This window comes from Pungitius pungitius, chromosome 5 (genome assembly GCF_949316345.1).
Source record: "Pungitius pungitius chromosome 5, fPunPun2.1, whole genome shotgun sequence".
Taxonomy (NCBI): Eukaryota; Metazoa; Chordata; class Actinopteri; order Perciformes; family Gasterosteidae; genus Pungitius; species Pungitius pungitius.
This window is the reverse complement of record NC_084904.1, coordinates 23,803,340-23,819,687: the sequence shown is the minus strand read 5'-3', so window position 1 is coordinate 23,819,687 and position 16,348 is coordinate 23,803,340. Positions and strand designations below refer to the sequence as shown.

The 16,348-nt window shown below is 47.3% G+C and overlaps 1 protein-coding gene across 2 annotated transcripts in view; it reads left to right on the top strand.

Annotated features, from left to right (window-relative positions):
* grin1b (glutamate receptor, ionotropic, N-methyl D-aspartate 1b) overlaps positions 1-16,348 on the top strand; it is a 28,521-nt gene that overhangs the window by 1,079 nt on the left and 11,094 nt on the right. The window contains exons 2-13 of one of the 2 annotated variants that reach the window (XM_037482855.2): positions 234-490; positions 1,156-1,290; positions 3,295-3,471; positions 6,701-6,763; positions 7,507-7,604; positions 9,578-9,699; positions 12,713-12,887; positions 13,941-14,091; positions 14,267-14,353; positions 15,092-15,227; positions 15,335-15,462; positions 16,007-16,171. In XM_037482855.2, the coding sequence (XP_037338752.2) occupies positions 234-490; positions 1,156-1,290; positions 3,295-3,471; positions 6,701-6,763; positions 7,507-7,604; positions 9,578-9,699; positions 12,713-12,887; positions 13,941-14,091; positions 14,267-14,353; positions 15,092-15,227; positions 15,335-15,462; positions 16,007-16,171 (1,694 nt within the window). The remainder of the gene's footprint in view (positions 1-233; positions 491-1,155; positions 1,291-3,294; positions 3,472-6,700; positions 6,764-7,506; positions 7,605-9,577; positions 9,700-12,712; positions 12,888-13,940; positions 14,092-14,266; positions 14,354-15,091; positions 15,228-15,334; positions 15,463-16,006; positions 16,172-16,348) is intronic. The other variant, XM_037482856.2, reaches the window with a different exon arrangement.

The window sequence follows — 16,348 nt, the reverse complement described above, 5'->3', positions numbered from 1 at the left end:
CGTCCTGTATTTCTTCTCCTCCATGTTTTAACCAGCATCATGACTCCTGTGGTTCATCAGCTACAGACGTCCTATGAGGCCTCAGCTCGTATCGCTGAAGCTTGTGTTGCTATGCTAATGTTAGCATAAGTGTTGCAGGCTTAGCGTCCACCAATACGAGCTTACTGCTTATTTTAGTATTAGCATCGCAAATAGCATCAAGTTCAAAGCCCTGTGCTCCTCTTCCTCCCCAGTGGAGCTGCGCGGCGTGCTCCTCCTCGCCGTGCTGCAGTGCTGCTCCTTGGCGCTCGGCGGCTGCGAGCCGCGGCCGGTGAACATCGGCGCCGTGCTGAGCCAGAAGCGCTACGAGCAGGTCTTCAAGGAGGCGGTGAGCTCGGCCAACGCGCTCTACGGGAAGGACAAGTTCAGGATGAACGGCATCTCCGTCACACACAAGGCCAACGCCATCCAGATGGCCCTCTCCGTCTGTGAGGACCTGATCTCCAACCAGGTGAGACACGTGGGACGAGGACGGAGAGGGACAGTGGACGTCAGATTATCAGTGCTGTGCTCTGGAGATATAATCCTTCCAGAGGAGAGATGTGGGATTATGCACACACACACGCACACACACACACACACTGACACACACACACACACAGACACATTCATGTACACACACACACACACACACACACACACACACATACGCACACACACACACACACACAGACACACACACTGACACACACACACACACACACACTGACACACACACACACACAGACACATTCATGTACACACACACACACACACACACACACACACACACACACACACACGCACACACACACACACAGACACACACACACACGCACACACACACACTGACACACACACACACACTGACACATGCATACAAACAAGTGTGTTTAGTGAAGGCGGTTTCTCTACATATGTGATATAGAAATGAATTAATATTTATATTCATCAAATATAAAACGTAAAATATATTGGTTCTTTGGTTTGTAAAAAAGTGTAAATTGTGAGAAATTAAATCAAAATGACAAAAATGTTTTGGTTTGTTGGCTTTAACTCAACGTGTTGAGATGACTTTGCTTAACACACCATCATTAGTTCCAGTGAGTTGGAGTAAAGGTGGATGTTCCTCTGCAGGTGTACGCCATCCTGGTCAGCCATCCTCCTCAGTCCAACGACCACTTGACCCCGACCCCCGTCTCCTACACCGCCGGCTTCTACCGGATCCCCGTGGTGGGCCTGACCACCCGGATGTCCATCTACTCAGACAAGGTAACCCCACCGCATCTCTTCATCCTATGACGAGGCCAGCAGGGTGTCACATGTCACATGTCCAGCTGCATCGTGGTGTTCCTCAGGGCTCCATCTTTAGTCCCCTCATGTTCTCCACTGAGGGGCTTCCCTCAAAACCAGCTCTCAGTCCACTCGGGCATTTCAGCATCGTTTGAGATGATCTGCCTCCGCTAATGTATATCACATGACCCTTAAAGTACACTGGGGATGGCGGTGTGAGGGACAGGAGGTAGTGAGCGTGGGCGTGGTCACTTCCAAACGGATCTGTTTCCTTCATCTCCTTTATCTCTTTCCTCTCCTCCTTCTCTTCCCTCTCTTTCCTCTCCTTAACCTCGTGGTTAGAGAGGGTGTGTTGGAACCCGTGTTGAAGTGTCCCTGAACAAGACACCGACCCCTACCTGCTCCCTGGGGGCCTTTACAGTTAAATCAGTTAAAAACACTTTTAGATAAAAGCATCAGCTAAATGACGTTTAATAATAATTATATGTGTGTATCTACAAAGAGACTTGTGTAGAATACTATGTTCTGAAACGGAATTAAATAACTAAATAACTATTTATAATTATTATTTACCATTAAATAATTGAGCGTTGTCAGTGCCAGAATGTCCCAGAATACCTCAGAATATAACTATCATGACATCCTGGCCCCCTTGTTAACCGATGAAATATTCATGTGTTCATCGGTTGGACTTTGATTCCCACACCGGGGGCAGATTGACTTCACCAAGGCTTCATGGAGACCAACCAGTCTCCATCAGAGGGACCAGCCACAAACACATAGAGGGTTAGAATTATTCACGATGAGAATCAGCCGTCCCAATACCAGCCTCCACAGGTTTGACTGGGAGCGGACTGATTCTCTTAATTAGCTATATGCTAACAGTTAGCACTTCCTCCACCACATTAGAAGAGAATATTACGTTTTAAGAGGCAGGTAGAAGAACATTTCACAATAACTAGTAGAAAGTCTCCCTCTATAAATATTTCCTTTTCTTTGACTACCTGCTCTGGTTGTTTGATGAGATGATGAATAATGAAATGGTGAAGTCAGAGCTTCATGAGTTAGTTAGCATTCTGTGTAGTGACCAGCAGGGGGCGACTCCTCTGCTCCCATAGACGTCTATGAGGAAATGACTCTACTTCTGTGTAGTGACCAGCAGGGGGCGACTCCTCTGCTCCCATAGACGTCTATGAGGAAATGACTCTACTTCTGTGTAGTGACCAGCAGGGGGCGACTCCTCTGCTCCCATAGACGTCTATGAGGAAATGACTCTACTTCTGTGTAGTGACCAGCAGGGGGCGACTCCTCTGCTCCCATAGACGTCTATGAGGAAATGACTCTACTTCTGTGTAGTGACCAGCAGGGGGCGACTCCTCTGCTCCCATAGACGTCTATGAGGAAATGACTCTACTTCTGTGTAGTGACCAGCAGGGGGCGACTCCTCTGCTCCCATAGACGTCTATGAGGAAATGACTCTACTTCTGTGTAGTGACCAGCAGGGGGCGACTCCTCTGCTCCCATAGACGTCTATGAGGAAATGACTCTACTTCTGTGTAGTGACCAGCAGGGGGCGACTCCTCTGCTCCCATAGACGTCTATGAGGAAATGACTCTACTTCTGTGTAGTGACCAGCAGGGGGCGACTCCTCTGCTCCCATAGACGTCTATGAGGAAATGACTCTACTTCTCTCTTGATTTATTCCCTCAGTAAACATTGTAAACATGAGTTTATGGTCTCAGTCTCTAGTTTCAAGTCTTCTTCAATGCAGCATGATGTTCATTTAGTGAATGATGGTCCATTTAGAGTCAAACAGACCATAAAGAGGGGATGCTTTAGGGCGGGGCTACATGCTGATTGACAGGTCTCTAACAGACCATAAAGCAGGGGATGCTTTAGGGTGTATACAGCTCTTCATCTATCAGTCCAGACGTGGTCACTTCCTGTTTACTTGTTGCTAAAGACCTTCTCCTCCCTCCTCAGAGCATCCACCTGTCCTTCCTGAGGACCGTGCCCCCCTACTCCCACCAGGCCCATGTGTGGTTCGACCTGATGAGGGAGTTCAGGTGGAACCACATCATCCTCATCGTCAGCGACGACCACGAAGGACGAGCCGCCCAGAAGAGGCTGGAGACGCTGCTGGAGGAGCGCGAAACCAAGGTTGGCTCTACGCACACCGACACACACAACAACATATATAACACACAGGCTCACACATGGCAGTCATGTGTGAGCCTGTGTGTTGTGTGCTTTATTCTAATTGTTGGGTTGTTGCATGACAACGAACTGTCTGTGTCTGTATGTGTGCGTCATCACTTCACTCCTCCATCATGAGTTTCATTTCCATAAATTTCTTTTAATCATTTTGTCTTTGTACGGCTTTATTAACGCAAAAACAGTAAAGTTGTGTTGGTATTTTTTGTATCTTGGGAAATTAACCAGAGCAGAGATATCTTTGGTTCAAAGTGACACCCCCCCCCCCCCCACTCAACTTTGCAGAGTTGAGGCTCCGTTAAAGGAAGAGGAGCCATTGAGCTAATCCCAGATCAGAAGATCTCTTCTCATGTTGGGGTTAGCTTGTTAGCATCAGGTTAGCAACAACATTTTTCAGTTCCTCCACCATCACAACATTATCAATGGATCTCTCCTTGTCTCTAAGGCTGAGTTCAGACTACCTCAGAAGGCAGATCACTGAACTGCCCCAAAGATGGTGACTACCGCTAACTGCAACCTGAACTCAGCCTTTCTGGTTCTGACTTTCCGGTTCTGTGTTGTCCCTGATCTCAAGACAACATTGAAGAGGTCAGCAAAGACATCCCAACAATCCTCCAGAGCCTTCAGCAAGTCAGGAGGTATCTTATCTCCTGACTTCTCTTGGAGTCATGGAGCTGGACTTCCTTGAGACCATCAGAAAAGTCTGTCTCAGTAGTCTCGTTTCAGACCTCCACCCAGAGACTCCAAAAGGGTCTTGTACATCTCATAAGGGCGACCTTCTCATTCGCGTCTCTGCCCCTCTCCATCAGTTTGGTTCCAGAACCTTATCTTTGCACCCACCTATATCTAGAACCTAGAGAGGAGATGTTGCTCCTCCCCAGGGGTCACAGGTTGGTAGGTCCATGTTCCTTGGGCTGAGAACCAGCTCATTTGGCTTCCAGAGTGGTGCAACTCGGCGTGCACCGGCAAGCCAAAATCACAGGTGAGCTCCTCCTCCTGGTCTGGCTTCAGACGAAGGCCTTTGTTTCCCTCCTCTACCACGATATGTTGTCCAGAGAAACTTTTCAGGGTGACCTGCCCCACATAATCGATTTCTGTTAAAAGGGATTCGCTTGGTCTTGGTGGACTTTGAGTTTATTCTCTTTTTTATTACATTTTGAAAACACATTAAATGTAGAGCTCTGTCGATCTCTATCATCTCTCTCTCCGTTGCTCTATCCCGATCCTTTTCTCTCTACTTTTATATATCTCTCCATGTCTCTATCAGTCTCTATTATTCTCTGTCTCTCTCTGTCTCTTGAGTTTCTCTCAGACCTTCACTTCCCTCTCTCTACACTCAGCTGCTTACCTGCTCCACTGTCAGAACACCTGTCTGTCCTCGACTCGGCGGACAGGTTCCCGTGGATGTCAAAAAGTCAGTAAAGTTAATAAAAGTACTAGTACTTAGTACCAATTTACTATCTAAAACTAAAATGTTAGAATCCAAATGTTTGAGTCTGATTATTTAAGTCTGAATATTCAAATCTGAATGTTTGAGATTGAACGTCCGACTGCATGAATCTGAATGTTTTAATCTGAATCTTTAAATAGCTGTGAGCGCTTTACGTTGGGGGAAGTAAAACGAGTTCAGAGACGGTTTAGAAAAGGGAACTAAGTGACTTCCTGTCTCCCGACGGAGCCTCGTGTGCCTCATGAATCTTGCAGGAGAAACATGAATATTACAGCACATTAGTAAAAGTTTGTTGAATTGAACCCACGCCTTTCTGAATTAAGCGTTCCTGTGATTCATAATGAAACAATGAGGCTGCTGTACGGAGACACTGGGTCGTCTCACCTCACTGAGTGGAGGGGGGGGGAGGGGGGGGGGGTTCATGGGAAGTGGACCTCGTCATGAGGGCGTCTCTCATTGGTGTCCTGATGTTTTGGAGACTTGAATTCGTCACAATCTTGTTTTTTATCAACAGACCTGTCAATCACTGTGTAGCCCCACCCTAAAGATTCACCTGCTTGATGGTCTATTGAGGCCTGTCAATCACTGTGTGGCCCCGCCCTAAAGATTCACCTGCTTACTGATCTATTAGAGACCTGTCAATCACTGTGTGGCCCCGCCCTAAAGATTCACCTGCTTACTGATCTATTAGAGACCTGTCAATCACTGTGTGGCCCCGCCCTAAAGTATTCCATTCTTAATGGTCTATTAGAGATCTGTCAATCACTGTGTAGCCCCGCCCTAAAGATTCACCTGCTTAATGGTCTATTGAGGCCTGTCAATCACTGTGGCCCCGCCCTAAAGATTCACCTGCTTACTGATCTATTAGAGACCTGTCAATCACTGTGTGGCCCCGCCCTAAAGTATCCCATGCTTAATGTTCTATTAGAGACCTATCAATCACTGTGTAGCCCCTCCCTAAAGATTCACCTGCTTAATGGTCTATTGAGACCTGTTAATCACTGTGTGGCCCTGTCACTGGTGTACTTAATATGTACTAGTACAACATCCAAACACTGACATTTACCGCATGGACTAACGGAACGTCGCGGCAGGAGGAGGGAGCCAATAGAGCTTACGAAGAGGGGATAGAGGTGAGGTATGAGTAACAACAGCATGAAGGTACTGAAGGTGGAGAGACAGTCATGTTTAACAAGACAGCAGGATGGGAGGCTGATCTTTGCATTGTTCTTATTGGATAGAAGAGACCAACATCTGATGTCTGGATTGACAACTCCCATCAATGACAGCTGGTCATGTTCCTCTCCAGAAGCTACAGCTTCTTGTTCTGCTGTTTTCTGGCACAGAGTCACATGACCATGATCAATTTCCTCTGGAGACGTCGCTGTGATCAAACACACCTTTTGGTTCTTTGTTCTCTGCCGCCTCTAAAAATAAGTTCTCAGCAGTATTTTTATCTCAATGAATAAAAATAATTGATTCATCTCTTATTGTTAAAGACATTCTGTTTTGGGTCAATAACAAAAAACATAATTTTAGATCAGATCAACAATATGATCACATCTGATTCACAGACAGACAGGCAAGCAGGTAGACCGGACCACAAGTGGACAGACAGGTGGACAGACAGGTGGACCCGGTGTAGAGTCCTGTGTTGATGCTTCTCTCATCCCTTCTGACTGCTATGTTCTGTCTTCATATTCTCTCTGTGCACATTACCATCAGACTAAAAACAGGAACTATGAAAACCTCGACCAACACAGCTATGACTTCAGGAGAACACCCAAGGTATAAACTTGCATGGTCAGCTGATGCACGCCGCCCAACCAATGAGCTTGCTCGGCAGTAGCAGCACGGCCCCACCCCCCGACCCAGAGATAGACTCTTATCCTGGTGGCTCGTCTGTTCTCCACCATCTCTTTACGTTCTTTTGATTTATCATAACTCCTGCACACCGGGGATGGGTTCGCCCTCGCAGGCGAGACGCCCCCCCATGTGACACGTTGCATGCAGCCAGGCTGAGGCTTGGTTCTGTATGCAGACCCGAGGAGCCGCGCCCACCAGGATCATCTGCAACATCACACCTCCTTTTCTTTTCCTGTCTCCTGTCTCCTGTACCCGCCACTCTCCTCCTCCTCCTCCTCCTCCTCTCCTCTTAAACTCTTTCTTTATGGTTTGCGGTTTCATCAGCGCTCTCTAACATGCACGTCCCTGGTTGGTTGGTTGGGAGCGCTTCAATTTGCATGTGCCACCACACCATGCACAACTCTTTGCCCCTCCTTCTTTGTAGTCAAGCTTCAACTTTCAATTTTCTTTCAGTTAAGCGGCAGAAAACATACTGGTCCCGCCTCCTGTGGGGCGGGGGGGAGAGGAAGCATGGTCGAGGCCTGGGTCATGGGGGATTTCTGATGGTTCACAGCTAATAATGTGTGTCCTGAGATGTGTGCCGTGGTGTTTTGTTCTGACTCTCAACATCCCACCATGTGACCTGTCGCGCTGCCACCTGTTGCCCTGCGTGACGGCCCCTCCAGGCAGAGAAGGTGCTGCTGTTCAGCCCGGACACCAACCTGACGGCCCTGCTGCTGGAGGCCAAAGACCTGGAGGCCCGAGTCATCATCCTCTCTGCCAGGTCTGTATATCAAAACCTATTGGGTAGTTTCCATGGTGATCTGGGTGTTAGCTACCAGATTATTTGGCGTTTGCTATGCTGTTGTTGTATGGTTGCATAGCTAATTACTCCAACGTTTTTGCTAAGGGTGATGGTCTTATGGATCAATATCAGCATAACCCGATTGAGCACAGTATATGTAGCCTGCAGCAGGAGATGTCGGCTTTCTGGGTCAAAAGGAATTTATTGTTTCAGTGAACAACATTTAAGCCCCGTTTGAAGTGGATCATCAGAGAAACTTGCAACCTAAGAAAGACTGTTTGCAAATGTTATCATGTGCTATCAAGAACATTGGTGGTTGCTAAGTGAAGAGAGTCTAGAGCAGGGGGGTCATTTCAGGGTCGGGCCAGATGCTGCCCACTTCCACCGAACGTGGGCCACTGACGATCGGTACAGCTGATGGGGGGGAAGTGCGCGCTGACGGCCCGACCGGCGAATGGCTGACAGGGGGGGTGGCGCTGCCAATCCGACCGGCGAATGGTACGGCTGTCACCCGGCGTACGCACTCCGCGAGTTTGACATATGTGGTCGACAGAGTTTCAGTTGTCACTGAACTGTTACCATGGCCTTACCAAAAGAGGAGCGTGGGCGGGGTTACCACCTTTTTAGAACTTGTGTTGGTTGTTCGAGTAATTGTTTCTTTGCTTCTGCTGACTATCTGGGTGTTGCTGGCGGTGGTAATTGGAGTGTCTGCTTTCCCCTTGTCAGGGTATTTCTAAGATTTTGTCAGGGTGTTGCTAACTGATTGTCAAGGTATGGCTTTGCTTTCGTTGGGTGGTGAGATGGTTTTGTCGGGTTTCCAGGTGCTCAAAGGGTGTTCCTAGCTGGTTCCCTGGGTGTTGCTAGGATTTTGTCAGGGTGTCTGGGAGTTATTATTTGGTTACTGGTGTGTTTCCAGGTGATGTCTGGGGTTTCTAAGTGGGTATCGGTGGTTACTGGGCTTAGACTGAAGGTCTAAGTAGGGCAGCACGGTATGGCCAAAAATCCCTATCACGGTATTAACAAACATTCTGATGGTATCCAGGTAAATCACGGTATTGCTTTTTCAAGTAAACACATTAATTCATTGACCCTAACTTGCTCGCAACTGGCCGGCGAGTTAGCTTGTTAGTGTGTTAGCTCGTTAGCGTGTTAGCTTGTTGTGGCTGCAAACAGCCTACCCGAACAGCTGTCCGCCGCCCAAAAACCCCTCCAAACAGACACAGCTCCTCTCTTGGGCAAGAGTTGTGTTGGTGCATCTCTGATCTCTGGTTGCTCCTCCTGTGTCGTTCTTTTCTGTGTTTTCATGTAGCAGCAGAGTTACTTCTTGTTGTGAGTTGTACCCAGCATGCAGTTCGGCGGGGACATTTATTATAAATGTACAATTATTAGTATTACAAAATGTTTATGTGTCAAAAGCTGTTTTCTTGTGGTGTTTTACCCTGTAAAGAGAGTTTGTTGTGGGTTATTCATTGTTGTTATAAAGTTATAACCACGACTCACTCTCAACACACCGCAGGGTGATCTGTGATGACGTGTGAAAATAAAACCTGCCGCCTGCCAAAGAGCAACTTCAGTTGTTAGGGCGTAACACACCGGTATGAACGGTATGTGAGAATGTCACACAGTAAGCCGATCTTATACCCTTTGAACCGGTATACCGTGCAGCCCTAGGGATATTGTTGTTAGTGGTGGTCAGGATGTTGCTGGGGGTTGCTGTTATTTAGGGTGATGCAGGGTGGTTACCAGTATGTTGTTTGTGGTTGTCCCGGTATCATTGGTGGTTGACAGGGTGTTGTTAGATGGTTAATGGGGTGTCAGGCTGTAGCTAGGTGGTTTCTGGGGTGTGGTTGGCAGTTATCGGTGTGTGGTTGGTGTTTTCATGGTGTTTCCACGCGCTCATCAAGCAGTTACCAATGGCGGTGTGGATCTATCTGCCCTGTGTGTGTTCGCAGTGAGGATGAAGCTGCCGCTGTGTACAAAGCAGCCCGTCAGCTCAACATGACCGGCTCCGGCTACGTCTGGCTGGTGGGAGAAAGAGAGATGACCGGGAAGGCTCTAAGTGAAGCTCCAGATGGTACACCGCCTGAGCCTCCTCTTCCTCACCTCTCTTCTTCCTCTCTGCCTGTGCCTCTCGGCCCTGATTCCATCCAACAATCGTTTCAATCTTGCAAAAGTCGTGACCTTTATTCCCAAAAGTCCAGTTAGTAGTGGTGGCAATTGTCTAAGAGGGTTTCACAGTCGGATAAACGCCCACTGAGACAAATACACCACAGGGACGACTTCACAAGTGTCGGGATATTGAAAACTCAAAGACAGCGAGTGCAGCCGAGCAGCCATGGTACACACTGCTCTCGACAGATATCACTATTAGCATGCCATCCTGTGGTGGTTTCCATGGCGACCGGGTTTCTAGACGTTTGAGCAATTGCTAGTGAAGCTGGTTTTGTCACCACTGTCGGCATGGTGCTGAACACACACATCCGATGCACACACACACACACACTAACACACGTAGGACCTACAGTTGTCATCAAAAACAGTTGACTTCTATATTATAGTATAATAATATATTTAATAAACAAAGTATTTTTCTTTGAGAAATGTATATATATATATATATATATATATTTTAATAGAAATAAACAAACATTAGGCAGACTGTTCTCTTCAGTGAATTGCACCAAAAATGGCTTTTGTTCATTTATTGAAAATATGAAAAACAGCCAAAATGATTTCAGTCAGGAGTCAGGAAGTCGGGTCATGTGATGGTAAGACACGCCTCAGCGAAGGGAGCGCCATTCAGCCCATCGGTCTAACAGCCAAACACCAGGACCTGATACCAAACAGTCGCCACGGCGATGAGGCGATCGGATGGAAACATGGCCGCCCTCTCTCTCTCTCTCTCTCTCTCTCTCTCTCTCTCTCTCTCTCTCTCTCTCTCGCTCTCTCTCTCTCTCTCTCTCTCTCTCTCTGTCTGTCCGCCAATGCTTGCAGGTCTCTGATGAAGGACCTCCTCCTCATCACAGTCAGTTAGCTCTTGAGCGTCCCGGTGTGTTTTCTCTCTCTGGTTTCTTCTATCCGGTTGAACGTTTAAACATTCTGCTGTGGCGGCTACGGCGTGTTTAAAGGTTCTAACCGCTCTTTTCTTTGTTCTGGCTCATTGTAACAGTTTGGCTTTAAATGTGTCTAACATCTTTTTGTTTGTTTCATTTTCTATAGTGTGTGTCGTCCGCCCGCCCGTCTGCCCGTTCTCTCAGTACACTATAACACTGGGGAGGGGGCTTTATTTAGCTTTAATAGGGTGGGGGGGGGTTGATAAACAGCTAGTGTTGCTATGGTTACCGTGATGTGTGTCTGAACAAACACTGGTAAGATGCCGCCGCTGCTTTTTGTTTCCTGCTTGATGCTCTTTGCCCTTTTACAATTGGGCGATGGAGGCCCTGCCCACTGCAACACGTGGTCCCCGCCCCACAAGGGCGAGGGGGCGGGGGCTATTGAATCAGCTCATTACCCAGCCGGCCGGAGAACGCCTTAAACAGGCTACGGACGAAAGAAACAGCTCCTCAAAGAACCAGCTCTCCTTGAAGATCCATCTTTTCATGAGGAGCTGGTTCCTTATGAACAAACGGACTTGTTGAGGACCCTTGTGTCACATGACCCATGCACTCAAACACCGGCAGCCGTGCATAAGATCCTAAATTCCTGACTTCCCGTGAGCTGGTGGCAGAAGTGGCTGCTGGGTAATCCCCCCCCCCGCTCCATCGACCCTTTGTTCTCAGAACATGGTCCTCACCAGCTGCTGCACTCTTAAGCGTGATGTGTGGCGTTCATACACGGACTTAAGAGTGGAGCATGGCTGAGCTCTGAAAATACCCCTGAGCCATTTTGTCTGTGGGAACTTTGGGGTTTCTCTTCAGGGAACATGGTTCAGATAGAGCCCTCACTCCTCCTCCTCACTCCTCCTCCTCCTCCTCCTCCTCTCTGACCTCTTCCAGGCTCTCAAGTGGACGTCCACTCGCCTGGTTGCACAGCTCAGGGCCGCGTCACGTAGATAAAGGTGACGAGACGTGACAGAATGGTCCGGAGGGATTCCACCACGCGGACCTCCAGTTCAGATCTTTTAGTTTTCTACTCTGGGTTTGGGGTCACAAGCGAGATATTCCCATGAACAAAAGCACCTTGTCATAATTATAATATTACCGCAGCCACAATCGGACAACTTTAGAAATCGATTGTCATCTGACAACAGAAACATCTGGAAAAAGTCCTGTAGACCTCCCATAGTCTTCCTTTAGACCTCCTGTAGATCTTCTGTAGACCATCCATAGTCTTCCTTTAGACCTCCTGTAGATCTTCTTTAGACCATCCGTAGTCTTCCTTTAGACCTCCTGTAGATCTTCTGTAGACCTCCCTTAGACCCGCCCCCTTTTCTGATAGACAGCTCCATGAAGAGAAACCAATGAAACAATTCTGTGACATTATGGATTTGAATGCTGTCTTTTCTTCATCAGACACGTGTCACATTATGAGGAATAATAATCAGGGCGACAGTCTTCTAACACTGTTAGCATTAAAAACTTAGCTAAGTATAACGACGCATTAGTTAGCCAGCTGTTTGTTTGCTGAATGCTAACAGTGTTAGCCATCTGTTCACGTTCCCAGTAGTTTGTTATCAAATGCTAACAGAGTTAGCCAGCTGCTGTCAGTCAGATGATGGCAGAAGGAGAACATTTTGGTTGCAGTGACCCGTTTCTGCTGAAGGAAAACACCAAACCAGGTTCATAATGTCGCAGTGAGGCTTCACCTGTCCTCAGACAAACAGCTGAGATTCTCAGAGTGAACTCCCAGCATGCAGTTTGGTGGTACTGAACACTGACCTGACGCCTGAAGCCCCTGAGTGTGTGATTAAATGACACTGAAGTGCTCCCTTAGTTCCATCTGTAAGATTAGTGAAAGATTGAGTTTTCAATTACCTTTGTGAATGGGGGCAGTTCTGCAGGCTGTGTGTGTGGGAGTGTAACTCCTCTCTCTCTGTCTGTGTGTGTGTGTGTGTGTGTGTGTGCGTTGTGTGTGTCTGTGTGCTGCAGGCCTGCTGGGCCTCCAGCTGATTAACGGTAAGAACGAGTCCGCCCACATCGCCGACGCCGTGGCCGTGGTGGCTCAGTCTCTGCAGGAGCTCTTTGAGAAGGAGAACATCACGGAGCCTCCGCGTGGCTGCGTGGGAAATACCAACATCTGGAGGACGGGGCCGCTCTTCAAACGGTAGGTCGTAGGTCAGTCCAGCTAGGGGCGGGGCTTAGGTGTCAATGGCGGCTCCTGCTGATGTTAGCGTGCATGCTACAAAAGCATTAGTTCTATCATTGGAAGGAAAGCAGAGCGACTCGGGACGGGAAGTTTTCTCTCTCTATTTGATTGACAGATGGTTTGACCTGTCACGTGATTGCATTGTGCCCGCCCTTTTCACTTTCCAATGACGCTGACACGGGGCTTGCATCATCAGGCAGTCTATCTGTTGTTATGTGGGTTATGGATTACTAGAATACATAATCACCTGACGGGATGATGGGCTCAAAGTGAGGCTTACAATATACAATACAATATCTAGATATTGATTATATTTATAAAGATACATCTCTTCTATGTGTCACTTAAGCATTAAGGTACTTGAGGCTTCAATAATGTAACAGTTAGGGGGCGTTTATTAGGGTCAACCCTCGAACTGTTACATTATTGAAGATAAAGTTCTGCCTCTTGTTGCTTTAATAACACGTCACCAGCAACATTATAAATAATAAGTACGTATCTGCCTTTCAGCACAAAATAGTTGTAGCCACCAAACGTTGTGTGTCACATGTCATCAGTTTAGAGACAAATAGTCTCCTACGTGCATGTAAACAGCATCGGGTCCCTCACCACCTCATTCATTCACATCATGACTCCACCTTAATGTCCGGTTGTAAAAGCTCACGTTGCCTCATAATGATCATTTGTGGGATTTCTGGCCGAAGCGGTTGTGGTTAATGATTATGTAAATATGTAAATAGTTTCATTAAGAATAGAAGGTCAGAGTCAGGGTTCCTATCCTTAGGGAAGCAGAGACCCTCTGCTGTCCCCTGGGATCAGGATGGAGGCGTCTCCTCCACCTTCAGCTTCACTGGTCTGATGTGGATTCAGCCTCCTGTCACTCCTGTGACCTACTTACATCATCCATTCTGTTGGATCGCTGTGGTTCATGTGTCCAGCATTACATGTGATCTCACAGTAAAACCACTGCCCTCAAGCTGTCATCCTGTCACTCTCCCATTGGCTCTCCAGAGTGCTTATGTCATCCAAGTACCCCGACGGTCTGACTGGACGGATCGAGTTCAACGATGACGGCGACCGGCGATTTGCCACCTACAGCATCTTGAACTACCAGCAGAAACCAGGTCGCCTTGTCCAGGTCGGAGTCTTCAACGGCTCTCAGGTGCAGTACCCATGGTTACACACACCTGGAAACAGTCTCTAGTCTCCAAAGTCTCCTGCCTCTTAAATATTGATGTACTGATGAAGTATTGATGATGTTGTTCAATCAGCTTGTTGAGCTGAGACCCACAACAACATTACAACCTGTGTGTGTGTGTGTGTGTGTGTGTGTTCAGGTTGTGATGAACCCTCAGAGGAAGATCATCTGGCCTGGAGGAGAGACAGAGAAGCCAGTCGGATACCAGATGTCAACTAAACTGAAGGTACTAATACATTACTGGTACTGATACTACTACTCTACTGGTACTCATACTACTACTGTTACTCAAACTAGTACACGACCAGTACTCATACTACTACACTACTGGTACTCATAGTACTACACTACTGGTACTCATACTACTACACTACTAGTACTCATAGTATTACACTACTGTTACTCATACTACTACACTACTGGTACTCAAACAAGTACACTACTAGTGTATTACTCATACTACTAAACTACCGGTACTCATACTACTACACTACTGGTACTCATAGTACTACACTACTGTTACTCATACTACTACACTACTGGTACTCATAGTACTACACTACTGTTACTCATACTACTACACTACTGGTACTCATAGTACTACACTACTGGTACTCATAGTACTACACTACTGTTACTCATACTACTACACTACTGGTACTCATAGTACTACACTACTGGTACTCATAGTACTACACTACTGTTACTCATACTACTACACTACTGGTACTCATAGTACTACACTACTGTTACTCATACTACTACACTACTGGTACTCATAGTACTACACTACTGTTACTCATACTACTACACTACTGGTACTCATAGTACTACACTACTGTTACTCATACTACTACACTACTGGTACTCATAGTACTACACTACTGTTACTCATACTACTACACTACTGGTACTCATAGTACTACACTACTGTTACTCATACTACTACACTACTGTTGTACAGATAGTGACGATCCATCAGGAGCCCTTTGTGTACGTGAAGCCTACAAAGACTGACGGAACGTGTAAAGAAGAGTTCACCGTCAACGGAGTCCTGATCAAGAAGGTGATCTGCACCGGGCCCAACGGCACCACACCAGGTACTTATGATGAGGAAGCTCTGAAGCTGCTTTTGGTCATTCCAAGGATGTAATCCCACTGGTACGTGCACACCACTGACCCTGTAGGTGTGTGTCTGTGTCCCCAGGTCAGCCCATAGTCCCTCAGTGTTGCTATGGTTTCTGCATCGACTTGCTCATCAAGCTGGCGATGAGCATGAACTTCACTTATGAGGTTCACCTGGTGGCTGATGGGAAATTTGGCACGCAGGAGCGCGTAAGTGTGTGTGAGTGTGAGACACAATCCTTCGGTGGTCCAGCTACTGACAGACGTTTGTTGTCGTGGTACAAGCTGTGGTCATGTGACCTGTTTATTGATTCTGCAGCAGCTCATCACTGAGGCTTGTTGCCATGGAGACCAGAGCTCCATCCCTTCATATGACCTTGAGGAGGCTTAGAAACCTTAAGTCAGCATCCCTCTCTCTCTCTCCACCTCCTCTCCCTCCATCATCAGCTTCACCTGCTTCATTTCTCTCTTCTTTCTCCATCAACTCCTCCTTCTCCTCCTTCAGCTCTCTTTTTCCTCCTCCTCCTCTTCCTTCATCATTACCTTCACCTCTTCATTCATCTACTTTAACTCCTCCTCCTCCTGCTTTATCTCTTCCATCATCTACTTAACCTCCTTCTTCATGTCCCCGTCCTACTCCATTTCCTTTCTTCTCCTTCACCTCACCCCTCTTTCTTCTTCCTCCTTCATCTCTATGTCATCTCCTCTTTCAGAGATGCTCCTCCTCCTACTAACACTCACCTGTCTCCCACAGGTGAACAACAGTAATAAGAAGGAGTGGAACGGGATGATGGGGGAGCTGTTGGGAGGTCTTGCCGATATGATTGTGGCTCCTCTCACCATCAACAATGAGCGTGCTCAGTACATTGAGTTCTCCAAACCCTTCAAGTATCAGGGACTCACCATCCTGGTGAAGAAGGTCAGCTGACACCCTCTCTCTCCTCTCATTGGTCAGCAGGGTCTGAACACTGTAACAGAACTCATGTCTATTCATCCAGATGTTGTACAACAATGGGTCTAACTTTTTTATCATGCATCATTTTTCACTATATTGTTGTGCTAGGAATTGTCTGTGTGTCTGTTGCCATGGTAACAT